Below are 25551 nucleotides of genomic sequence, written 5' to 3' on the forward strand. Positions count from 1 at the left end.
AGCCAGAGGAATTGCTGAGGTGTGAGAGAAGTTATTTTACATGATTTCTGCAGATTATAACCTACTTGCTCCTGTGCCTCTCAGTAAAATTCTAATTAACAGAGCTGAAGTTTAATTATTACCAGTTGAAGTTTACCATGTCGAGTAAAACAAGCTCTCCCTTGCATGACAGCAGCAAAAAAAAACATCCCAAAGACAACCTCACTGGACACACCACAAACAGTGCATACCTCTAAGCTAAAGAAAGAAATTACTGTCACAGCCTGGATACCGGTATCCACAGTTTTTTTCTTAGTCATTGGACCATCAACTTCAAACTGCATTTTTGCAAAGAAATCAAACAGGTCTTGTCAAAAACTTTTATACTTTAGACCCAAACGGTTTGCAAAAAAATCACACATGCTATTTAGTTGGGGGAACACCTCCCCTTGTACTACCACATACAAATGTAAGCCACATTGCTGGAGAACTGCAGCACTGGTCAACTGGCTGATGCTTCAGTAGTGACTATTGGGTATTATCATCCCTTCATATACAAGCAAACTGAGAGAGAGAGAGGGCTTCAAAGTTTCAAACAGCAATGACTGAAGGAACACAAGCAATCATACAGCGTGCTTAAAACACTGCTAAAGACAGGTTTATTTCAATACAGGTCAAATAATGCTTCACACCTAACCATCTGATTTGCCCCTCCCCTTGGCTTTGGTGACTTCCTCACATCCATGCCCCCAGACAAATATTTCATACCTGAATTACTTTAGATCTTGACTAATTAACTTTGGATTTATGTATTTTTTTTGAATGCTCACAGCTTTTAGAAGCCAACACTAACAGCTGCAGGCACAAATTATGCAGGCACCTTAACCTAAATCATAAGGTATACATGCAGTATTTGGCAAATACACAGAAGTGAGCTTTTGGCAGTACATGAGCAGCTGGCCTGCTTATTTTTATATGCTTTATCATAAGAAATCTGGAAATCATGGGTGATGGCATCTATACTTGTATCACTAGGATACCAACTATAACAACACCTAAAGCTCCCCTCACTAGAAATATTTTAACACTGCATACTAGAGATGCTATCTGACAGATATTCCCAGACACAAATGAAATCTTTTCACCAGATCTAGCTGGCCAAATGTCAGTGCATTTGGGATGTAAACTTAATTCAGGAGCCATATATATTCTCCACTTGCTGATAAAACCAGTAAACAGAATGTCTGTACTGCACACTCTGCCAGTACAGACACTATTATTTTCCTGATAGTGAGGACACAGTAAGCCTCATTATGGGACTGGTGGGGTTTTTTTCAGGCTGCTTCATATGAACCATGATGCAAAACGAGAGGACTGAGCTCTGGAGACAGCCTTGGTTTAGCCTGCATCCCTGCATCCCAGCAAGAGCTCGGGCTGCTCTCTGGGGAGCCTCTGAAAGAACGGCTTCAGGGCTGATGTCAGCCGTGAATTATTTCAAAAAACACTGTGGATATTCGCCCAGTCGGAAACTGATCGAGCCAACAAACTTACTGCGTGTTGAATAACGGTAAGAAAAATAAATGTGCTTTCATTTAAAACAGTCTTGACATCAAGTTCTGTGAAAACAGCACCTGTAGCTTCCTGCCCAGGAGCAGGGAAATGCAGTGGCAGGGCTGGGGAGGGGATAGAGAAATTCAGATTTTAATTATCTTTTTTTTTTTTGTTATAGATTATTTTAATGTCTCTCTAAAGCAAAGCAATGAAAATACCTGCCAAAAACACTGCCAGATAGTTGCACACTTTTATTATTTTCCACTGGAAGTTAATACAATACTTAAAAGATAAGCATCTAGGGATTTCTCTTGACATGATGATCAATATTTTGTGCTGATATTATATCAGCACCTACCCAGAAACATTAAGGATTGCCACTTAATTCTCACCATATTCTAAAATAAACACACTATTTCTACAACAGTAGAAACTAATTGAATTGTTTTGGCTATGAGAGCACATACAGATGTCTTTTACAGCAATTAGAGATTTCTTTCCATTATTCACTAGCAGGTTTACCTCCAATCAGAAATTAAAGGCCATACTACTTCTACACACTGTACCTCTTATATCTATCCTTTATAATACTGTATAGTAGTAGTATATTTCAGCACACAATTAGCAAGACGATGAGTCTTGAAAACAGTAAACTGAATTCTTACAAAGTAATAGAAATTTTGACTAAAATTTTCTGCAACTTATACCTGAGATTAGACTTACTAGAAAAGCAGAAGAGAATGTCTGAGAAAATGGTATTTTGTATTAAAAAGATTAAATGGATTTACTGGTGCCACATAACTGTACCATATTTTTACAAGGAAGATTTTTTTCCTTTAAATCAAGTTACAGGAATTAAACTTAGCTCTATTAATATAATAAAAGATGACACAATTAATGGGATCTTATATTAAAAAAAGCAAATAAATAAGTAACAAACCACTAATGACAGTTCTTCAGTGGCTATATCTAGGCATTAGCAACACACTGACTTGAAAAGAAGGAGGTAACAGACCAGAGAGCCCCATCTTCAACACCAGTAATAACTAAAGAAAATAATTAACAGCCTGCAAAACATTTCTCCTTTCAGGTGTCTTTTTTTTTCACAACCATCAGCAGAAACAACTACACCACAAGACAACTCAGCATTGTAGGAACACCAGTGCTGAGAATGAGGCAGTGCTGCAGCAAGATATAAGGCAAAGCTGAGGTGGTTAAACCTATGGGCAATCCATCGGGTGCTACCAAATCTAGCCACCAAAACCACATCATGGCTGCAAGGCAGACAGGACCCCACCAGTGAGCTCCTTGCTAGCCACCACACCACAGCCTGTGAGGGTCCTCTCACCTGCTCCTCAGAGAGCCTCATGCATCCAAACAGCAGCTGTTCATTTCCCACTTGTTGGTCTCTGTCTGGGTCCCCCTGAGACATGCATCCCATTGTCCTGAGGAGGGCCACAAGGATGATCAGGGGCTGGAGCACCTTCTGTAGAAAGACAGGCTGAGAAAGTTGGGGCTGTTCGGCCTGCAGACCAGAAGGCTGCGTGGAGACCTCATAGCAGCCTTCCAGCATCTGAAGGGGGTCTTTAAGGATGCTGGGGAGGGATTCTTCATTAGGGACTGTAGTGACAGGACAAGGGATAATGGGTTTAAACTTAAACAGGGGAAGTTCAGGTTAGACATAAGGAATAAGTTCTTTACTGTTAGGGTGGCAAGGCACTGGAATGGGTTGCCCAAGGATGTTGTGAATGCTCCATCCCTGGCAGTGTTCAAGACCAGGTTGGACAGAGCCTTGAGTGACATGGTTTAGTGTGAGGTGTCCCTGCCCACAGTAGAGAGGGTGGATGATCTTAAGATCCTTTCCAACCCTAAGCATTCTGTGATTCTATCCCAAGCACACCAGAATGACTCTTCTAATATATTCCCTTCTTCTTCTGGCTTCTGAGCTTATAGGCCACTGTCCTCCTCAACTCCCTCACAACACCTCCAAAGCCCTAACCAAACTTTGGCAGCCAATCCATTCCCAGTAATAGTCTTTACAAAGTTAGGGAAAGGGTGCAGAGAAGGAGACTGGGTTGGGGAAACATACTGAGGACAGAACAAGGACAAATCCAGGTAAGTGAAAGAAGCTCAGCTCCTCGTAGCTGATGCCTGCTAGAGAGACTGTGGAGAGTGATGCTTCTGCCATGGCATCTCACTGATGAGAGTACCTACTGGTACATGGTGGGCAAAGCAGGGTCCTATTGTTCCTCCCATAGTCATGAGGTCCCTCCAGCACTGGCAGGACAGCAGCTGCTCCTGTGCTTCCAGTCCCCATGACATATGCTAAGAGGCCGTAGCTGAGCCAGGAACTTCCTGAGTGCCTATATCACCCAGCCTGGTGGTGGCAAGCCTGGACCAGCAGCAATCAGCTGAAGAGGCATTCATACAGTCTCCAATGGTGTCATATGCAGAATCAGAGGCAGTATGTAACCTGGAGGACCACAACAGGTTAAAAATATCCCCATCATACAAAGACGATTTAACCACACAGCAGGCTGGAAGTGTTCCCTGTAGTGCTAACCTGGCCTGATCGTACATTGTTATTTAGTGCACTTTCTTCTGGTTATGACTTAGGTATTTACCCTATTTGAGTACAGGATTCAGGACTGGGCCTCAATGATGATAAGGAAACCTCTGTACTCTGAGCAGTCACCAGACTACTGCTCAGAACAAGCCAAGAAAATGTTTTCCACAGTGATACAGGGTTGAACTGAAGAAGTTCAGGTGAAGTGTAGATATTCATTTCATGATGCTGTGAAAAACACCCAGCAGGGAAAAAAAAGTCCTAAAGGCAAAATATCCATTTAATTAAAATAAAGAACAAAAATGAAGTAATTTGGACTTAAGGTTTTTAAGCTTTTTGGTTTCCCCAGCTTTTCATGCATTTTGCATGCAGAACCCAACCACTCCATGCAGCACCTGCAGGGCAAGATGTGACCCACTCAGTGGAAAAAACAAAACAAAACAAAACAAACCTGCTGAATGGAAAGGTCACCTCAAGCCATCAGAAAGTTTAATTAAAAAGAAATAAGGAAAGCTAAATCAAATACAACTATATTTTCTCTGTTTTTTAATTCCATACCTGAAAACCTTAAACAGATGTTGAAAAGCAAAATAATTATTCCACCTACTCTATTTAAACACATTGCTAGTCTCCCTGCCTTGGTGGGATTACACAAAGATAAGGTTAGGACCACACTGAAGTACCTGGCTGAGCATGGGCTCTGTAGCAGGCACTTAATGCTCACCAGCTTCTTTTTCGATGGAATACACCACTGCTGATCTTTTATTTTGCTTCTACGTGTACTAAGCACTTGACAGAATAAAGGAGACACATCAACTATGTCAGCTACGTTACATATAACCCCTGAAATTCTCTGTGCATGTGTGCGCACTTAGATATAAATACACACAGATTTCATATTGGTTTAACTTTCCCCTTTTCCCAGTGGGCAGTGTGTAAACTTGAGACATTAAGAATTAGGGCAAAAAAGGTAATCCCAGCTTTGCACTACAAAGACAGTTCAAAGGGGCAGATAACATGTTGGCTCATGTCTGGGTTTCTCCACTGCCATTTGCACATAGCTGTGGCCAGAACTGAGCCTCCAGAGAAGCTTCCAGTGGATTTAAAAACAATATTCAGTGTGCTTATATAAAAGAAAACCAGAAAAATTTCCTATGTGCTGGAAAACATATGGCTGAAATGGGAAGACGTATTTAAAATTCATTAATTAGAGCACTACAATTCCTTTTTGTACCTTCAATTAAGCCATGCCACAGGCAACAAAGGAATTGTGCAATCTGCTACAGCGCTGGATACCAAAGACCGCAGAGTTCAGCAAATACAGGAACAAACTGTTACTGAATTAAATTTTCTCTTTCTCAAAGGGGAAAAAAAATAGCAGAGGGAAAACCTCTAACATAAGAGTTGGCAGCATCTTTTATCTAATAAAAAATACCTGTCCTCATTTATTTTTATAAAATCTGATTTTTCAGGGGGGAAAAAGAAAAGGCATGTACTTTATGAGTGTTCTGCCATTTTGCCTGGTCTGTTCATTTGGAAGTAACTAGACATGATTCTGCTTAAATCATTGTGCTTCTTCCCTTTCACTGCAACACAGGTCCTCACAGCATATCTAATACATAAAGCAAAGCTGATAACTGATTCAGAAATATGAACACTGCAGATTGCTTTGTCCCATACATCTGGCTACAGTTTTTACTCCAGGAAACAAACAAACAAAAAAACCCAACAAAACCTCAAACCCCAAATCAACCACAAATTTTTTGCCAAAGCTTGCCAAAAACTTAAAAACCTACAAGACCACCAGGGAATGCAGAAGTATGTGCTGCCTCCCCACCCTGTGCACATCTGGAAGCCCCCCACCCTGCTGACACATCTGGAAGTCCCACTGCTGGAGCAGAGGACACACATCATCATCATGCTAACAAAATAAAAGGTCTAGTCCAGAACCTAAGCACTGAACCTAGCCTAACCTTTCCCTGAGTAATGAGATACTTTTTGCCCTCAGCTGATAATTAGGAAAAGTGCAAAGAAGAGTAGAAGGAAGACAAAGAATGACAAATTGAAAGTTGAAATTGAAGCTGTTGCTAGAGTGGAAATCCATGATGACTCATTTCCTATTCTGCCTTCAAAAATGCAATCACAACATACTGTGCTTATTCCACTGCACACTTGTAATATCAATGCTTGTGCCAACAGGTCTGAGAGGACTTATTCCCGAGAAACCCTCCAAAATGTGCCTGAAGAGCAGCTTTGCTCTCAAACACTGCAGAGCATCTCCAACCCAGCCTCTTGCCCACAGCACAATTGGGCAGTGCTGACAGAGGAGAAACAAGGCTCCGCAGGACAGACAAAATCTTGCCAGTTCTGCAGCCCTGCCAGAGACCACACCCCAGCAGGCATGACCAGGAGTACATCAGAGCATACATCAGAGCATACACCATACTCCAGCCTTTCTGTCCTTTTAGCTTTCAAAGAGGACATTCTCCCCAAGTGGCCTGGGACATGGCATGGGCAGGAAACAGACATCCACCACCAAAGTACAGCTTCACATGCAACAGTTTGGCTTTCACACTACTCCCTTCTCCTTAGGATCTCTGCATCTCACCATTTCAGACACTTATGGCACTTTCAGAAGTGCAGTGTGCCACCCATACCATTTTCCTCTATCTTAAGTTTTCATGGTATACTTTGAAGGCTGCCATATATAAAACAACAGATTGCAGATATAATGGCATTTCTGGAATTACTTAGCATTACTAAGCTTGTCCTGGCTAACTCCTATAGACAAACTAATGCTCTAAGTTTTCAATGAGAAGTTAAAGACTTGTCATTGAAACCTATCTTAAGGTACACACATCAGTCGGTACCACCAAGGGCTAGTGACCAGGGATCTCTGGCTGTTAAAGGACATTGAAAATGTAACAACCACTGTCTAAATGCACAAGTCTGGCCACGTAACAGCAAATAATTTTAAGCAGCATACGAAGCATCCTGGAAGTCTCCTTGTATAACCTATCAGGATTCACCTATCAAATTTCATCTTCAAGGACTGCAGCTGGATGTAGGCTTTACTCTTCTCCTGAGCCCAAACAGAGAGGAAAAAGCAACAGCAAAAAAATCCCAACTCCCAGAAATTTAAAGTCCAGAGCAAGGCAAGCTGAAATACAGCTGAGCTTTCAGAACACCCTGACGCCTGGCTGAGATGTCACATTCATTAGTAGGGGCACACAGGAAGGGGAAGAGAGTTAATTGTGCATTTCAAGCAAATGTGACATAAAAAAGCAAAGTTACATTTTCTGATCAGTCATGGCAAAACCTATATAAACCCCAGTTTTTTACTCAGTCATAAACTGCTTATTAAAACACAATTTTAGTTGGCTATAAGAAGTGTGCAACCATTGCCTAATCCAATCAGATGTGACAATGATAAAGCAATATAATAGCTAGACCCAAGCCACAGAAATACCCCTTAGGCCCAGTTCTACTAAATGATGCTCACTGAAAAGTTTAGCTAGATGCAGCGGAAATGTGTTCTAACATGAATATAGAACAGGAAAAAAATCCAATGTCTGGACACAGCAACTGCAATCTAGTAGTATGCACTACTCTGACACTGAGTAACAAATAAGAGCATTGCTTATATAATTGCCTTTACTGCATTTTTGTTACACAATGAAACATTTGTACATTAAGTGATATTAATCTGATTATCAGAAAAAGCTTTTTATAGAGCTTGCTTGACTACTGAAGCTCTTTTTTTTTTCCTCTTCTACTCTCCTGAACTGATTTAAAAGAAGCTCTTGGTAGGGAACTAGTGCATGTATGAGATGGTTCCACTTATTGCTGTGGTATATCCCAGCTGCGCCTTCCAATAACAACAAAATTCTATTATGAAAATTTTCTCTCTGTTAAATTATCACCAAAAATTCTTGGCAGGGATATTGATGTGTATCTATACCAGCAAGGAAACTAGTCCCCAAATGTTTATATTGTATTTCAGTCAGACACAAAGGCTATTGCAAATTCCTCATAATCTGCAAATACATTTTGCTTCCCTCAGAAGGGCACTCAGTGCAAAATCTGTGAGCCTTACTAAAGTCACAATTAACTGCCACCTTCCTGCAACTTTTACCTGGCGCGTCTAATAAATAAGGGTTTAAAATTACAGATGCAAGTCATGTATTTTGCAGATTCAGCTGTGTCTTTTCTCTCCTAATTTACTGAGAGACCAACTTCTACCTGATTTATTCGTAACACCATCAACCTACCACTTTGCTGTTCAGTGACTGGTTTTTATGATTTGCTAGAAACACAATAAACCAACTCAATCCAAGGTGCTCCAGTGGCTGTGATGGTCACCCTTCAGTGTTTTGCAGAATGTCAAAAAGAGCCGTATTCTTTTGACAGAGAATTTACAGTAATTTTACTGGAAAGTTACAATGAATGTCAATATTCAGTTCAGATCCTGCATGCTGTCATATGAAGGGGCTTTAAATCTTGCAAAAATACATGCATTAGTGAACAGAAACTCGTGACATACAAGCTAAGAGTGGCAAATTAGGCAGCGGTGTCCTTTGGGAGAATCTCACTGTCAGGGGAAAATCCCCTCATCCTGCAGACTTGTAATACAATGTAACTACACCAAGTCATTACTAGGTATGAAATTAAATCTCATTTATATTACATGCAACTCCAGCAAAATATATGTCAATCCTTCTCAAACCTATTTCCCAAAGCCTCTTGCTACTAATGCCAGAGGAAACAAAAAATGGACAGCATGTATATATTCCATATGTATATGCATACTATTATGCATACACAAACAAAGCAGGTTAAATCTTTTTCTTTCAAGCCAGTTATACTGTAATCTAAATACTCCAGCAAGCTGTAGGATACCAGTGCACTGCAAGCATTGTTCAACAAGTTAAGGAAAAGTTACATTTTCAATTTCCAAGAGGAAGGGTGGTGACCTATAAAGTTGTAAAGGAAATCACTCACAGGGTTATTTCAATAACCTTGCTAAAAACAGCCCCCTGGAATTATAAGAGTCTCTTCCTCATCCTGCTCAGAACAATTGGAAAATTACGGAACATTTAAAATACATTAATTTAATAGACTAAAAAATACAACCAATGGAGGCAAATAACAGTTCTTACTCATGAAATTGCCCTGCTCATTTCTCCGATTACTTTGGTAGCTGCATCTGAATTTAGCTAGTGGAAAGAATGTCCCAGATTACATAACAGGTACACTTAAAATGTGTTACAGATCTGGAGTGGTCATTCCCTCCTGAAGACTTTTCAGTTTACCCTAAAGACGCTGTGGACAGGCTTAACTTAAGCAAAAATTGATTGCTAGAACCTTTGGGGTGAGCAACATCAGACTGGATTTGCCATAAACTGGCGGGCTATTTTTTTTCCTATATGATCAGATAAAATGTAAAATAAGTGATAGACAAGCATTTTGCAAAATAAAGGACAAGAATAAAACTGGGCTTATGTTGCTTGCTGTAATACCTTCTACAATAAATTCATCACAGGAATTTGCGTGGTAAATGTAGCATCATATTCCTTTTTAGCCCACAGTGCAATTATCTGCATTAAACCCAGAAAGGTAGGGCATACTGTTAGCTACACTTTAAGGGGCACAGGGGGAATAAAAACAAGGGGAGAAATATTTGTATTTGTAAAGAAAAGCATTGTGTCACACAGCACACCAGCAGATACTAATACAGACCCTTCCCCCCACCCTTTTACATCTGATCCCTCAGTAAACACACAGTTGCAAACACCTGAGATACAAAACAACACCTGCCTTAACCTATCTATGACAAAGCAGGACTTTAAAATCTTCCAGATCTGGGTTACTGCCTTCATAAAGTCTACCCTTATCCTCTGCATTTCAGAAGGCCATTGATTATTCACTAATGCAGCTGCAGTGCTTGGGCAGGTAACAGGGAACAGTGTGCCCAGGAACAAGTTCATCAGGCAGATGACTCCACGGACATATGAAGTAAAGGCTTACTCCAGATGAGATCAGCACAAATTTGACAGTGTGGTATTAACCACAAAATTCTGCATTATTAATCCAGGTGAGAGAGAGGATTCCTTTCAGACTCGTCCTACTGATTCTTTCTCTGGCAGCTTATTTCTGCTTTGCAGAAGGGCACAAGAAATTAAACTAATGAAACTGAATTTTTAGGAAACACACTGGTCATACATCTTTTTCCTTGGTGCTCAGGTTTCTTCTTTATAACACAGAAGATGAGCCTAGAACTGCTAAAGCTCAATGATAACATGTTTTATTTTAGGGATAGAAAACTTGATTAATAAATGGCCTTTGTGCTGTCTTGTTTCAACACTGGAATGTATGAAAGTTAATTTCTAGGGGAAAAAAAACACCAACATTCACATAACTCAGGAACAGTCACATAGGACACCTGGCAACTCAGTGCATATTGGTTTTAAAAGGCTACAGGAGAGCCCTGCACCACCAACTAGAACTTACAAACTTACCCATCAGTAAATCAGGGCCATTATGTAATAACACCTATCTCTGAAGTCACATCCTGCTTGCTCCAATGGGAAGCAATGTTCGAACTGCTGCCATTAACTTTTTACTCCTTGTAGTAAATACTAAACTCCAGCGCTTCTCATCAGCTCATAGTTTAAAGGCAGACACAGCCCCACAGCATGGGCCACACCAGCGCTTTCTACCTCCCAATCCGTTCTCCAGCTGACAGGTGTGCTTAATTATACTACAGACTTCTACAGGTGACACTGACCTCACTGCTGGAAGCATACAGAGCTCACCATCACCACCGTTCCTTGCAGGTCATCACTTGGCATTCAGTGCACATGGTGCCTTACCAAAGTGCCTCCGTTCCTCTTGATTTATGGCTCGGTTTTACTGGAACCTGCCGTTACACCCCTTCCGGCAAGGGCGCAGTGACAAATTGCCCCTGTTCTGCCTTTTCGCGTGCTCTGCAGCCACAAACAGCCCTTCGCCTTGCAGTTGGCAAGGACAGCAGACGGTGCCCCCACCCGCGGGACGAGGACCACCCGTGGCAGCACGCAGCGGGGAAGTTGTCCGCTACCGCAGTGTCACACGGGGGGAGCACATGGCTTGTTTACGACACTGGCAGGGGGAAGTTTTACTTCTTTGAACACATCCCGAGCCGCGCTGGGCTGCTCGCTGGGTGTCCAGAGGCACTCCCGGGCCTGTCCGCCGCCTCCCCCCGCTCCGGTACCTTCCTAAGGTCCGCCCGCAAGCTGTGGTGCTGCGGCCTGTCACTGCCGCACCCCACGTCCCGCCGCCCCGAGCTGCCGCCGCGCAGCCCCGAGGTCAAGTGCCTCCGTCGCCCGCTGCCGTGCAGCGCCGTGGTCGCCAGCGCCCGCGAAGTCCCCTCCGCTCCGCGGGGAGAGGGCCGCTGCCCGGTCCGGCGAGCTTTAACGGCGGCCCTGCACCGCCCTGTCCCTTCCCGCCTCCAGCTCCTCTCTCCCCCTGCAAGCCACGGCACGCTCTCGGGTTACCGACAGGTTTTCTTTAATGACAACGAACAGCCATGAAGCGACCGATAAATGGGTGGCGAAAGTGGCGCCGCGAACCAGAGGAGCCGGCCCCGCCGGGCGAAGAGCAGCGGCCAGGCTGGGGTCGGAGGCAGCCGGCCCTGCCAAGCGAGCGACGCGGGGCTCGGCTGCTTTCGGGGGAACGGGTTCTTTATTTTTGTGAGGAAAAGAGAAAAGAATTTAAAAAAAAATTAGAAATCCGCTTCTGTGCCCGTTCAACACGGACCGGCGGCAGTGGGGACACGCTAATGACTCCCTACGGGTACAAGTGACAAGCGCCGGGCTGGGTTTCCTAAGCGATGACACAACCTCCCTTCTCCTTGAAGGGATTCTTGTCCTCGGGAACCCCCTTTACGAGCGGGTCCTCGCCCGAGCGCTCCTCTATGTAGTTCTTGATCTCTTCGGAGCACTTGGACACCTCGAGAGAAAAAACAGAGAAGCAGCTGCGTTACGGTGCACATCCCAAACAGATACACAAGGTCTGAGCACAAAGCCAGCACTTAGCATGTGCAGACTCAGCTTCTTTCCACTTTTTCACAGCCCAGTGTTCACAGAACATGTGAGTACCACTGCGAATGCGTATACCACTCAGAACAGCACTTGTTGCATAGTTAAACTGTTGGGTTTTTTTTTTTTTTTTAATAAAGTAATACAGGTTTTTAAGATGTAGATCACACCCTCCGTTGGCATCAGCGTGACTTACGGTCAATGGGTTCGGGATCTATAACTTTCAATTCAGTTTCCAAGTCTTGATGATTTCAAGTGTCTTTCCCAGACAAAGCATTCAATAATTACTTTTTTCAGTGGTAATACAAATTCTCACCTTGTGGTTCTATAATAGCTGCTGTAGGTCATGAATGGGAGTAAAGACCTAGCTGGGAAAGACAATTTACTTACAGGTTACCTGGGGTTATTTTGACCAACGGTTAATAAAACAGCCTGTTGTGTTATGAGAGAGCATAACATGCATGACACTCTGCTTTGACATTCACGGAAGACTAGCACTGGTGTAGGTAAGCCCACAGAGAACCGCCTGGGAAGAAGAAATGGCTTTAGTTTCGTTCACTGAGACAGGAGGAAGCACATGCAGTACACATAGTAACAGTGCCAGTGGAGCCTGAGGGCACACAAGCAAATCCCACCAGCTCCAGAGGATCCTTGTGCACACATACCTCTCAGTTTCCCTTCTCTGTCAGCAGAAACTGCCTTTAGGTGCTCGAATGCGTGACATGTCTGAGGACGGGCTCCTGGCTCTGTCCCCACCTCCTCCCTTCCCACTTGTGATCCCTGCAGAGGCACAGTTGTGCAGAGTCAGCAGCAGGAACCAGCTGCTGGCCAGACCACCAGATGACTAGTATTTCTAATTTAAGGCCTTCTTTGTTAGTTATATTTTACTCCATAGGTAAAGTCGTAACAAGAGAACCCATGAATTTACCTTGTACCACAGACCAACAGTGTGGCCTGTGCAAAATTAAGCTTTAAGCCACCAGAAAGAATTCAGAGTTAGTTTCCAATTAAGTGATGTATAAAATAAGGTCTAACTACCTCTAGCTGCCTTACAGCAAAGAATTTGGGCATACAAATCCCGTTACTTGTGCCTTGCTCTTGTGTACCTTACAAATCCTGTTCATTCCAACTGGGGCACCTTATACCATAGTAAAGTTGTGCTCCAATGCACATGCAGAACCAGGGTTTGTTTTACTTCAGTCAGCACTATCAGGATCATTTTCACATATAAGAAAAAAATGTCTGCTTAGATACACAGACATTTTTATTAATTTGAAAAATTATTCCAAAGAACATTTCCTCATAGTGCTATAAATGTATAAGAAAGGGTGAAGAAAACTTTCGCTAAATGTTTTTACTTCTGGTGACAACAGAAGTGTGGCTTCTGCATTTCCCTGTCCTTGTATCAGCCATACAGGTACCACAGGACTGCGGCAACCACCACACATCTTACATTCTCACAGAGAGACTTCCTCTGTAACTCACTACTAAAATTGAAGATGTTGTCTGTGCTTTACTACAGGTGATGTGAAAATACCCATTTCCCTGAAGTGAACAGGCTTCTGGTTTATTAAAAAACAAAACAAAGACAATAATTTTAAATTATTATTATTAAAATAAAAATCTGTACATCCTACAGAGTTTATTTCAGTTGTTTGAGAGCTCTCTGAGGGATGACACAGACATCTACAGTACTTGGTTCTGGAGCCCTCAGTACTGGTGGAGCTTTAGACTGTACTGTAACGCCCACAGTCACTGATAACTGACACCTAAAACTGAATGTGGCTTTCTTATTTTATGGGCTAAATACCTACACATGCAATTTTATTAGAGTGACTAATGCCACTGATTCCCTCATATAAATGTATTTTTAGTCCTAACTAGAATCATTTGTTCAGATGTAGTTTGCTCATATTGGCATGCAGAATTAAAAAAAAAAAAAAAAAAAAGAAAGAAAGAAATAATAAGAAGAATATTAAAGAAAATTAGTATTAGTTGTATCATGGAGCAAGATCAGTCCTGCATGTCTTTCATCTATAGAAAATGTGCAAAAATACAAAATTTTCACTGGACACCATTTCACCTGCGGAAAGGAACAATCAGTGTGAATGACTCAAAAGACCAGTGTTTCTATCAGATGAGGTGGTATGGATGAATGAATGGATGGATGGATGGTGGCCCAGCACCAGCACTCCCTGGATCCTACCTTCTGCCCGGGCACCGCACAGCCTGCCCTGAGAGGGGAGAGGGCTGCCGCAGCCCCACAGCTCGGAGACGCGATGCGGTCCCGGATGGGACGGCACGGGTCCAGTAACAGGACAGGGAGCGGTGCCGTAGGAAGACTTCCCGCCGCACAGCACCCCCTCACCTGGCACTGCCAAGTCCCAATGCGTTTTACAGAGGAGGAAAACAGCTTGACGCGCTCCTCCCTCGTCAGGGAAGGCTGCTTTTTGCTGGCACTGGGCTCCTGGGACTCACAAGGGAGGGGAAGCCAAAGGTGCCAAATGCAATGGGAGCAGCCGCACCCGGCGGGCCCGTGTCGGCCCCTCGGGCGCCTTGTCCCCGGGATGGCGCGCCCCTTTCCCCCCGCTCCACGGCAACCCCCATGAAGGACTGGCGCTGCGACACGGCACTAGCTGTGGTATGTCGCCAGCACCGTCCCCGGTCCTGGCCCCAAAGAGGCTGACAGGACGTGTCGATCCAAAGCCTGCCCGTCCCAGGGCTGTCCTGAGAAGCGGCTCCCCAAATCCCTTTGCCCTCGCCTCCTCCGGGACCGCCGCGGCGGGACGGGACACTCCGGCTCCGCGCTTGAGCCGCTGCACCCGGCCACGCCGCCTGCCCGACGTGCTCTTTCTTCCTGCCCCGGGCTTCGTATAAGGCCCTGTAGCTTCCCCGGGGAGTAACGGGCTTCAACCCGCTTCGGCCTCGGCTCTGCCGTCCACCCCGGCAGCAGGGCAGCCTTTCTCTGCGGCCACTCACCGGCTGCCTCTCCAGCTTCACTTCTTTCCGGAGCTGCTCCACTTCCATTTTCAGTTTGTCTTTCTCGCTCAGATCCTCGATGTTGATGGCTGGCATCGTCTACACTGCCAAAGCGCAGAGGGAGGGAGGACACAGGGTTACCTCTGGGCAGCGAGGGCGCCGGGGCCGGAGCCCCCGGGCGGGCGCTGGACGGCGGGACGGTGGGACTGCCGCCCTGGCCCGCCCCCGGGCTCACTCACACTGTGCCGTCCGGGCTGCACCGCTGCTCCGCGGTCGCCGCTTCCTCCCCGACGCGCTTGGCGCCCCTTTCCCGGCCTTTAAACAGCCACACTAATCCCCCCTAACCGGATTAGAGCCCGCCGCCGGCCCCGGCCCTGCTGTCGGGCCGCCGGGGCGTTGACATGGGCCCTGCCGGCACAGGGAGGGTCCGGCCGCTCCGGCGCTGCCCCAGGCAGGGCGCTCGGCCCCGCCGCCCGGCCCCCCGAGGGGCAGCCGGCGGCAGGAGTGCGGAGCTGCAGCGACCCTCCGGTGCCGGCATCTCCCCTCTCGCTTCACCACCACCGTGGGGCAAAAGCAGAAAGGTCGGACTAGTGGTTTGGCCCAGGGGTGAGGTCTTGGTCCCCTGCCACCTCCTTCTGCTCCTCCTGGCCCTCGCGGTGATTCTTATTTGCCTCTGACACCAGGATCCCTGGGCTCCGTGCTCCTCTTCCCAGCAGCTAACGTAGCAGCAGGTGGTTTCTATGGGCACGTTCCTGCATACTTGTGTATTAAAACTATACATGGAATGGATTAAAAGGTAGAGAGGGGAAGGAACTGCTCTCAGGTCAAGTGCCTTGGGCGAGTGGCCAGCCTCAGTGGCAGACAGCAACTTTTGTTGGTAACTATGTCTTCAAAACACAATTGCAGCTCTGCATGAGAGGGCTGTTGTGCCCGACCTGCAACAAGTGTCTCTGGAATCGTGGTATTCTGACTGGTGTTGAGGATGAAGCACTCCCCACAAGAGAAGTGATGGGTTCAGAAAGGAACAAGAAGGAGCTAGGAAATTCTTCTCCTGTGGTTATATATACACTATCGAGGTCTAGATGCCAAATTGGGCACTATGATTTTTTGAAACAGGGTGGTCTCCTGTGCTTCTTCTGATCCTAGCAGCTGCTCTCCTGCAGTACCAGTGGAGGCAAAATTCACAACCTTTTAAACTGAACAAAGCTCAGGCCATTAAAATGGGCCTGCATGAGTCCTGTTATCTGGCACTTCAAAGATTCCTATAGGCACTCACACCTCCCTATTTCTACCTCTGGCTTTTAATCTTACAGAGATTCCTTTCTGCTCTCCCCACTCACCAGATGTAAGCAGCTGTCAGCAGTATGCAAGATTTACATCCTTCTTCTCCAGTGCTTCTCCTATAGTGCTCTTTGCATTTATTTTATTTAGACAGCTAACTAAAATCAGTTCCTCTTCCCCTCCCTCTGGCTGTTTTCTCTCCCCTCCCAGTCGTTGGTATGCAGCTTCTACACCCCCATCATCTAGACTGGCAGCTGCAACCCCAAACCCCACCAGCTGCTGGTCCTGGTGCCAGATGAAAGGGGTGGAAGGAGCCAGCGGGCCAGAGGCTCCAGGGAGCCAGGGCTGTTGGTGGGAGCACAAACGTTGCGGTGAAGGGAGACAGAGAGTGTGTGGAGTGGTGGTGGCAGGTATAGGGAGCAGGAGTGAGCTGAGGGTGGGCTCTGGCACACGGTTAATGTGGTTAGGGTGAGAGGGACAGCTGCAGCTTGGTATTGATGACCCTGAAATGGTGAGCTGTCTGCTGACATGACTAGCTCCACTTATGGCAGTGAGTAAAGGACTTTGTACCACTTGCTGTGCTAGTTCTTTTACTCACGTTTATCCATTTTTACAGATATTCATCTAATCTAAGTGAACTTTGCTGTTCCAGTGAAGAAGCTGCTGAATAAATACTGCACTGTGTTGCAGCACTGACGGATAGGTGGGTTTAGCTCAAACTTTGGTGTGTATGCGCACAGAGGAAATGGGAAATAGGGAAAATGGTATTTGCATGTCAGCATTCATTTTGCTGCTGTTGTTTAAAGTGGCATTTCAATGACTTTCTTTGCAATTCCAACAAAATCCAATGAAAGCTAAAGGACATCAGTCATGTTAAAATCACTTGAGAGTTTCCTAATATTAGTAGGATGGCCTTTTGATGTTTTTTTTGTTGTTTTTTTTTTTTTTTTTCCTGGAAATGTAAAGTGTATGTTGTTTGTGTGTTCTTTCCTACCAGAGGGACATATGCTTTATTACAGTTGCTGTGCTTAATAAGCTGAACAAACCCCTAAAAATGAGGACACCTGTTGCTAACAGTTGTAGCTGTAAGTTTCTAAAACATTGCGGATGTGTCCTTCGGTGATGCCTCAAACTGTACCTTTTTATTTTTTTTTAATTATTATTTATTTATTTTTTTGGCATTAAAGCACCCACTTATCTTTCGGCAACTGGGGATTCTAAAAAAGGAACAGTACTGAAGAAGGAGGGAGAGGTGATACTCATAGCCTTTCAGAAGCCACATAGGTGGGGTAGGGATTAAATTTGCTCTTTTTCTTGTCTTTACGAAAAACAAAATTATGTCAGAAAACTAGGTTGTAATCCTCCACAATATAAGAAAATCAGAGAAGCCATGGACAGAAAATCATTTCCTGAAATAATGAGGTTGCTATGAAGTTCCTTCTCCTTTTAGCCTGTACATATTGTGGCTTCTTTCCTGCAGGCCACAGATTTCAAGGGCCCTGTATCACCATCCAATCGAGGGCAGAGCCTGCCTGAAGGACTGGGGCCTGGCACAGTTGCTGTAAAGGGAGCGGAGAAGAACAATAGGAGATCAGATTAATTTATTGTTATCTATAGAGTGCACGCCTAATTTGCAGCCACTCTTATCTCCCTTACTGTAGTATATCTGGAGTAAACACTAATTAATGTAATGTCTCTAACAGATTAGACAGGGAAAGTATGCTGTTCTCTGCTTACCCCCTCCTCTCCCAGATCACACTGGATTGCCTGGTGGGGCTAAAATCTACAGAGTAAAACAGGTCATGATATTTTCTGAAATCCAGCTCTCTTTGAACCGGCTAGAGGTTTCAACCATTCAGCCCTTGGGTTTCCCGGGAGTCCAAACCCGCTGACGGTGCTCCGGTTTTCTCAAGTTCATTGGCGTTATACACAACGGTACTAAATTAGTGACGTTGGTTTGTTGCCGTTTTCTCTAGCGGCACTGCCTGTGCTTGACCCGGCTGAGTCAGGATCTGCCGAAGGGTCCCAAGGTTGGATTTCAGGGTCCAGCCGCCCGGAGCCTCCAAACAGGGAGCGACCACCGTGGGGGCGACGGCAAGGTGGGAGAGAACTCTCGCTAAGTGGCCAGTCTCGGATTTCCCCGTGATTAACAGGAAATGCGCTTTGAGCATCATCCCGTAATGTGAGGGGGTCGGGGGAGACAGGAAGACACAGACAGGGACGGGACAGCCTTGGACCCCGGCCAGCTCCCCGCAGCGGAGAATCCTCCGCCCGGCCCCTGCTGCTCCCCCGACAGTGGGACCCCAGACGGCCGTGGCTGAGCGGGGGCTTCCTGCGCCCCCCGACGCTCGGGCTCACGCAGGCGCGCAGCCTGCCGCGCCCCAGTGATGGCCGGGTCAGCGGGGAGCTGCTGCCCCGCTGAATCAGACCTTCCCCTCCCACTACGTGCGCAAGGACGGAGGCGGCCCGGGGAAGCCGCCTCGGCGCATATAAAGCTCTGCCGTCGGGCCGGGCAGCACCATCGCTCCCGAGACCCCACTGCCACCCACCCACTCTCCCGCCCTCCACCGCCGCGACATGGCCGCCCGCTGCCGCCTCCCGTTGCCCGCGCTGCTGCTGCCGCTGGCCTGCGCAGCCCTGGCCCCGCGCACCCTCACAGGTAGGAGCGGGCGCTCGGTGGGGCCCCGAGGGCGGCTACCGGGGCCGGGGCCTCCGCCGCCGCCGAGGTGGCTTCAGCCCCGTTCGCTGGTGTCTCCCGCAGAGAAGCAGCGCTCCTGCCTGCTGCCCCCCGATGAGGGGCCCTGCCGCGCCCTGGTGCCGCGCTGGTACTACGACAGGTACACGCAGAGTTGCCAGGAGTTCACCTACGGGGGCTGCCACGGCAACGCCAACAACTTCCTCACTCTCGATGACTGCGAGAAGAGCTGCTGGACCATCAAGAGTGAGTCCGGGGATCGGCCCGCCAGCCTCCCCGCTCCCGGGGGCTGACCCGCCGGGGTTCCTTGAAGTGCCTCCGGGGCGGCAGGGGCTGGCGGCGCTTCTGTGACCCCTGGGGGGTAGTGGAGGGTGGTGGTGTGTGTACTGCTGGTGGGATGCTTTGCACCCACCCCATTGCTCACTCCTGCCTGTGGCAGCTTCTCCCTGATGCAGAGAAACCTAACTGCTAATTAATGCTTTGGATTCCTCCCTTAAGTCTTATCCCACTTTATTAAAGAATAGGTAGTGGGACAAGCAGGGACTTGCCTGCAGCCGGAGTAATAGAGTAGTCTCCACTACCACGTTGCTCAGTAATACGGGGAGCACAAAGGGTTTACAGAGGGTAAAACTGTATTTCTTGCAGAAGTACCCAAATTATGCCGGATGGAGGCTGATGGAGGACCTTGCAGGAGTCATCTAAGAAGATATGCCTTTAACTTGAGCTCAATGAGGTGTGAGGAGTTCATCTACGGTGGCTGTTATGGAAATGGCAACAACTTCAGAGATTTGCAGGCTTGTGTGGACCACTGCCTGCCAGAGAAAAGTAATGGTTGTTCCAAATTTTTAATAAAATAGATGGTCTGAAAGCGACATGAAGAGGATATTTTATTTGATATTTTCTTCTGGATACCCATACAGTGGTATTTTTGAAGACTTCTGTGAAGCAGATGTGTATCTTGCCGGCAGATTTTTGTGTCACTTGTCTCATCTGTTACTGAGCTGTGTTGGTTTACTGTGACCTTATGCCCACAGCTGCACCCAGCTGACCTCTTGATTCTAGAGAGCTGTACACATGTAATCTGAAGGGAAATAAGGTTGGAGATCTGTGTTGTTGAGGCAGATGTGTGAGGTGTTGTGGCAATTATAATCAGGGCAGTGATACTGTAATATAAAGCAAAAGTGCCTTTCTAAAATTCAGGTCTGAGAGATGGTGTTGGGTGACTTGGGCCTTTGGCACTTGGCAACTGAATTTATGATAGAAGTCTTCTGCCTGTCATGACTCTTCGCTGTCTTTCCTTATGAGCTTTAAAGAAGAGAGGTGGTAATTATGGCAGGTGACTATAGCTGTGCTGTCATAAATAACCAGATTAATAGCCAGTGTGAGATAGGATCTCTGAAGAAGAAAGATCTACCAAAATGTATAAAAACTGTCACTGCCTAAGCTTTATTAGTGTTTGATGAGACAGTTATGTTTGGCTGATGACAGATTGCCATCATCCTCTTGGGTGAATGCTGAATTATTTTTGTCTATTGCACATCCAATAAATTGATAAAAGGGCTGCAGCAAGGAAGGTAAACTTCTGCTGAGGCAAAATGAAATACAATTTTTGAGAGGAAAGTGATGGGGTTTGTACTTTTTGCTGCAAGTGGGCAGGATTTGCTGACAAAATCATAGCAAGGATAAAGGAAATAATGCCTTTTTCCTCTACAGAGGTCATTCCACTGGAATTATTATTATATATTGTTGGATACTATATAAATATCTCAGTTGTTGTAGGTATGGCATCACAAATGGGGAAGGCTGATATATTTCACTTGTGGGATGGTAATCCTATTTTCTGGGTCTGTTCATTGCTTTCTCAGTTCCGTAACTCACAGGAACAAGATGTAGAAAGTCTCTGAAGTCACTGGTGACAGTCATGTCCCTTCAGTGGGAAGAATGCTTAGCCACAAAATTTATTGCAGGGTTAATGTAAAGAAGCTTGGCATAGAGGTTACATTTATGTAATTTATTTTTCTTTTTCTTTTATTTTTCAAGTTGGTCCCTCGCTATGCTATAGCCCAAAGGATGAAGGACTGTGCTCTTCTTCTGTGCCTCGCTATTACTATGACACCAAGACTAAATCATGTAAGCAGTTTAGATACACCGGCTGTGGTGGAAATGCCAATAACTTCGTTACTGAGATGGATTGTTACAACGTCTGCAGAAAAGGTAAGATTGTTTGCATTTTGTCAGTCACACACAGATAAAGCAGTCCAAATGCCAGTAAGAGATACTCGGTGTTTTTTTACTCACCTTGGCTTGCTACACGTGTATGCTTTTTGCATTTTAGACTCTGTATTTTCAAAGGCAGGGAAAATTGAGATGCAACAATAAATCCTTCTGACAAGAACGATGTGATCTGAGATGGTTACACCATTTTTAAACAAAGTGTAGAGAAGTGCACACTAATTAATTGACTAGAGCTTGCAAGGAAAAAGCTGTTTAAACTGTTTACTACCAGCATGAGCACTGATTAAGGTATCATTTTCTTCTAGATATTTTTAAGTAGGATTAAAGTGAGTTGTCAAATCAATTTTTTATTCTCCTTTGCATTTTCAGCAGTTACCACCTTCCCCTGATTTCCTGCTGCTTGTTCCCATGTCCCATTCCCATTACTGAAGATTTCTGCCTCATCAGTTGTGCTGAGTCAACTGTTTCTGTGGCTGTGGGGGGAAGGGTTGTGAATGATAATTGATTTTTCTTAATTGTTTTATTCAAATTTGGCTGTGCTTGGAAGCCAAAGCAGTTGTGCTTTTACCTGCAGTCGTATGTTCATACCAGCTATCGCAAGTTTTAATGCTCTAGTTTAATTCATTTGATATGTAAATCAATGAGAGAGAGAGAAACACATAATTATATGTTGATTCCCAGAGCACTCGGGAAGTGAAGCCAGCACAGCATTTAAACAATTGATACTAACAGGTAAAAAAAAAAAAAAAAAAAAAATGCTCTCTCTAGCATGTACATGCCTTTGGAAAACAAAAGAAAAAAAGCCAAAAAGTATCTCCAAGATACGCACAGGGTTCAAGTACTTCAGTATTTAAGGTGTGTAGTCAGAAGGCTTAAATCAGGATATGATTCTTTAGTTCTGGGCTGTAAATCCAGGGCTGTGGCAAGGATTGCATGCTGAGCACAGTGCTCAGGAGTAAAAATAATTGTTTGCCAGTTAGTCATGACAGTACTATTTCTGAGAGTGACAAGCCTGAGTGTGTCTCTGCCATTCTAGTATTACAAGAAAGTCTTTAATAGCTAAGTCTATATGAGATGCTTGTGATTATCTAATTTGCATCTATTACTACCTGGAAAATGGTAGCGCCAGGCTTCAGCCCAAATGTGCAGAAAGAGAGGGAGGAGGAAGGAAACTGCCTCTTCAGCATCTTGCCTTTGGGCTCTGCCCCTGCCAGATCCACCTGGGGTTTCTTCCTTCCTTCCTCACTCTTTTATGGAAAACGGAAGGAAACAATGTCTGTTTCAACTAGAACACCAGATAGTCAAACATAAATGATCTCTTACAAGCTTTTTCACCAACTTGTGGATTTCACAATTCAGTAAGGCTTGATATAACCAAAGCCCATAGTTAAGGGCATAATTGGTGCTAATTAATGTTGAGCTATACATATTCATTTCTACAGCTTGGGAGTGTACAGCAGCATTAAGCAAATCTTTCAGGCAACTTAAGCCACTCCTCTTCCTCTCCCACAATTCCCTCCCCGGCATCTTTCCTGCTCCTTTTGTAGTCTAAAGTTGAAACCAGTTGACCTTCACTGGGCAAATATACAACTGCTGTTTAAACTGACCCATAACTTTTGGAATGAAAACTTTTCTGATTGATTTCGTTTTAAAAAAGTTGATTTTTGGAAAAGAAAAATATGTTGGGTTGACAGTGAAATGATTCGGAACTGGCCTCAGTGGCTTTGTATGCTAATAATTGGTAGCATAAAGACAAAGATTTTCAGTCAAATTTGCAAAGTATTTGTATTCTTAACTGCCACTCGCACATTTCATGTAGCCCTTGTCAACATTTCTAGAGTTAACCCCAAATGTCTTTGCAGCTTCTCTGTGAAACCCAGTTCTGTGCAGAAAACCCCAATAACTTCACCTTTCTGTCTCCCACAAGCACTGGTTATGTTTTAGATTTAAACCCACTGTTAGAATCATAGAATAGTTAGGGTTGGAAAGGACCTTAAGATCATCTAGTTCCAACGCCCCTGCCATGGGCAGGGACACCAGGACACCTCACGCTAAACCATACCACATACTAAAGCATACCACTGTTCTGAGAGATGCAGTAACAGTCATTTTCCCCCACCATACACACACAATAGAGCACTGTGTTTCCTTCCATACTGCTGTCACTGCAAAACAGCTGGAAAAGACTTGGATGCTTGCCGAGGAAAAGAGCAGCAAAATTCCAAAGTGCCAAAGGTTGACACACTGGAAACCTTACAGTGTGTGAGAATAGGGTGTCCAGAACACATTTTGCAGTTTCTGATACAATTTGTTATTATTGGATCAACTGCTTCAACAGCATAATGTAACACCCTCCCACCCCCAAAATAACCAAACAATAAAGAGTAGTAACAGTTTTGTCATACTGTTTTCCTAACTGCTTCCTTTACTTTCTTAGCAGGGACTCGGAAACCAGGAATCAACAAACCAACGAATGCATTCCGCAGGAAAATGATGAGAAAACTGATTAAAAAACCTCAGACATACAACCCTAAGTCTTAAAGCTGATGTGCACTTGGATGTTTGAAACACCTTCTTTTGATTCCACTTTCTTCTTTTGTAAGATAGTTTCCACACAGTTTTATACACTGACATAGTTCTGTCTTTCAGAACTACTTTTTATTTCCAAATTACACTTTATAAAGAACTGCATTTAATAGAAATAGAATGAACTGAAGTTTGGTTCTTCTGCTCTGTTGTTTTTGCAGTAATACTTTGGCAAAGCCAGGTGTTTAGATTTCCATGTTTTTATGGGGGAATGTTACTACTGCTTTGGGAGAATATTTTAGTTTTTACAAATAAGAGTTGACAAATCAACTGTCCCTTAGTATAACTGGGGAGGGTACAGAGAGAAATCTCTACCATGGATTTTTTTATTTTTGTTTTTTGGCATTCTCTGGTTACTAAAGAAGAGAAACCTTTCAAAAGTGTACTCAGAGGTTTATTACCCTGCCATTTTACATACTTCAGCTCTATTATTAAAGTAGGCTGTCCTTTACGGTTACATTCATAGTCAAGGTGTTAAGAAAACACACTTGAACAAGGCAGTGAGTAAGCTACTTGAGTACTAAAATGAAAATGTTACCATTACTTTTTCATGACATTTAACATTTCTGCCAAGTTACACTCCAGATCCTTGTATGGCAGAAATCTGCATATTTTTGATTTTAACAGAGCTATGCTGATTGTATCTGCTGAGGATCATGGTGTTTGTGTTTATGCAGTGGCTGTTAAAGCAGAAAACCAGAAGCTTCTGCAAATCTTGTGTAATCCCTCTTTTGAGGCATTGTTGTATTTCTTGTGGTAGATTATACTTATGTTGATACTATTGCACCTTCTTTTATGTTTTGTATTTGAGCCATGTCTGAATTTCAATTAAATTCACCTACAATATTTTCTAAATACAAATTCGTAAGTAATGTTAATAAAATGTTTTTGGGAAAAAAAGGAGAGCTTGTTGTGTCATTATCCTGAATTAGTTGTATACACCAATATGTGTAATGGAACCTGTTATTTACTAATTATGACTCTAGCAGACTTTAGTTGTCTCTTAAATCATTTCCTTACGCTGAGGTCTTTATGTGAAGAAAGCCGGTAAATTGCATTGATGTCATTCATCCCCAGCAGTTTTTTATGCCTCAGCTGGCTCTCCTGAGAGAGCTGCTCTCAAAGGGCTACTTAGTTAAGCTGATTGTCTGCTGCTGGATCTCCTCTTTGATGTTGCACTATCTGAAGAGCTTTTCTGTGGATAGCAGGCTATTTGCTTGAAATGACATTGGCTTTCAGTCAGAAAATTTCAGGTGTGTGCTTTATCCCCATTTTAGAGAGGGAACTTGGTGGAGAAACCAGTTAGGGTTTGTTTTTCTCGCTGTTTTTTTTTCTCTTGCCATTGGATTTTCAGTTGAAGCAGTTGTCTGTGCTTTCTATTGTCTTTCTACCACTCAGTTGCTGCATCTTGATCTTAAAAAATCTTATTTCAATTAATCTAATGGTTAGTGCAGAATCTGACAATTTTGCATGTTTGTCTCATATCAAACCTCTTCTCTGGTAACCAGCCTTCTAATGGAAATGGGGCCAATCTAACCTCCCTGTGGGAGACAGGGCATAGATGCTACCCATGTCCCTTCCCTCAGGCTGTGAATTTTGGC

General features: G+C 44.6%; 3 protein-coding genes across 5 annotated transcripts in view; 1 reads left to right on the forward strand and 2 right to left on the reverse strand.

Annotated features, from left to right (window-relative positions):
- The window catches only part of LOC130611663 (probable acyl-CoA dehydrogenase 6), a 79614-nt gene extending 76643 nt beyond the window's left edge, over positions 1-2971 (reverse strand). The window contains 1 exon segment of the mRNA XM_057432635.1: positions 2879-2971. Coding sequence (XP_057288618.1) covers positions 2879-2971 — 93 coding nt within the window.
- An 8967-nt stretch (positions 2972-11938) lies between these two features.
- On the reverse strand, positions 11939-15905 carry LOC130611610 (guanine nucleotide-binding protein G(I)/G(S)/G(O) subunit gamma-11). 2 transcript variants are annotated; one of them, XM_057432498.1, is made up of 3 exons: positions 15783-15905; positions 15154-15257; positions 11939-12085 (listed from the first exon to the last, which is right to left on the reverse strand). In XM_057432498.1, exons 2-3 carry the CDS (start codon positions 15247-15249, stop codon positions 11960-11962), a joined length of 222 nt encoding a protein of 73 aa, XP_057288481.1. In that variant the 5' UTR covers positions 15250-15257; positions 15783-15905; the 3' UTR covers positions 11939-11959. The 2 variants fall into 2 exon arrangements, with proteins under 2 accessions (XP_057288481.1, XP_057288480.1); XM_057432497.1 differs by lacking the exon at positions 15783-15905 and adding an exon at positions 15393-15631.
- A 3066-nt stretch (positions 15906-18971) lies between these two features.
- On the forward strand, positions 18972-24850 carry TFPI2 (tissue factor pathway inhibitor 2). 2 transcript variants are annotated; one of them, XM_057432494.1, is made up of 5 exons: positions 18972-19093; positions 19196-19375; positions 19775-19954; positions 21170-21343; positions 23802-24850. In XM_057432494.1, the coding sequence occupies exons 1-5, from the start codon at positions 19012-19014 to the stop codon at positions 23903-23905; spliced, it is 720 nt and encodes a 239-aa protein (XP_057288477.1). In that variant the 5' UTR covers positions 18972-19011; the 3' UTR covers positions 23906-24850. The 2 variants fall into 2 exon arrangements, with proteins under 2 accessions (XP_057288477.1, XP_057288478.1); XM_057432495.1 differs by having other exon boundaries at positions 23805-24850.
- The last annotated feature ends 701 nt before the right edge of the window (positions 24851-25551 follow it).

Source organism: Pezoporus wallicus, unplaced genomic scaffold (genome assembly GCF_028554395.1).
Source record: "Pezoporus wallicus isolate ANWC-B61680 ecotype Strahan unplaced genomic scaffold, APGP_CSIRO_Pwel_v1 scaffold_2584, whole genome shotgun sequence".
Classification (NCBI taxonomy): Eukaryota; Metazoa; Chordata; class Aves; order Psittaciformes; family Psittacidae; genus Pezoporus; species Pezoporus wallicus.

Coding starts and splice junctions, on each gene's coding strand:
- LOC130611610 (XM_057432498.1), bottom strand. CDS start 15,249: ATGCCAGCCATCAACATCGAGGATCTGAGCGAGAAAGACAAACTGAAA. Junction 12,086..15,153: donor TGAAGCTGGAGAGGCAGCCG/GTGAGTGGCCGC, acceptor TTTTCTCTCGAG/GTGTCCAAGTGCTCCGAAGA.
- TFPI2 (XM_057432494.1), top strand. CDS start 19,012: ATGGCCGCCCGCTGCCGCCTCCCGTTGCCCGCGCTGCTGCTGCCGCTG. Junction 19,094..19,195: donor GGCCCCGCGCACCCTCACAG/GTAGGAGCGGGC, acceptor TGTCTCCCGCAG/AGAAGCAGCGCTCCTGCCTG. Junction 19,376..19,774: donor GAGCTGCTGGACCATCAAGA/GTGAGTCCGGGG, acceptor TATTTCTTGCAG/AAGTACCCAAATTATGCCGG.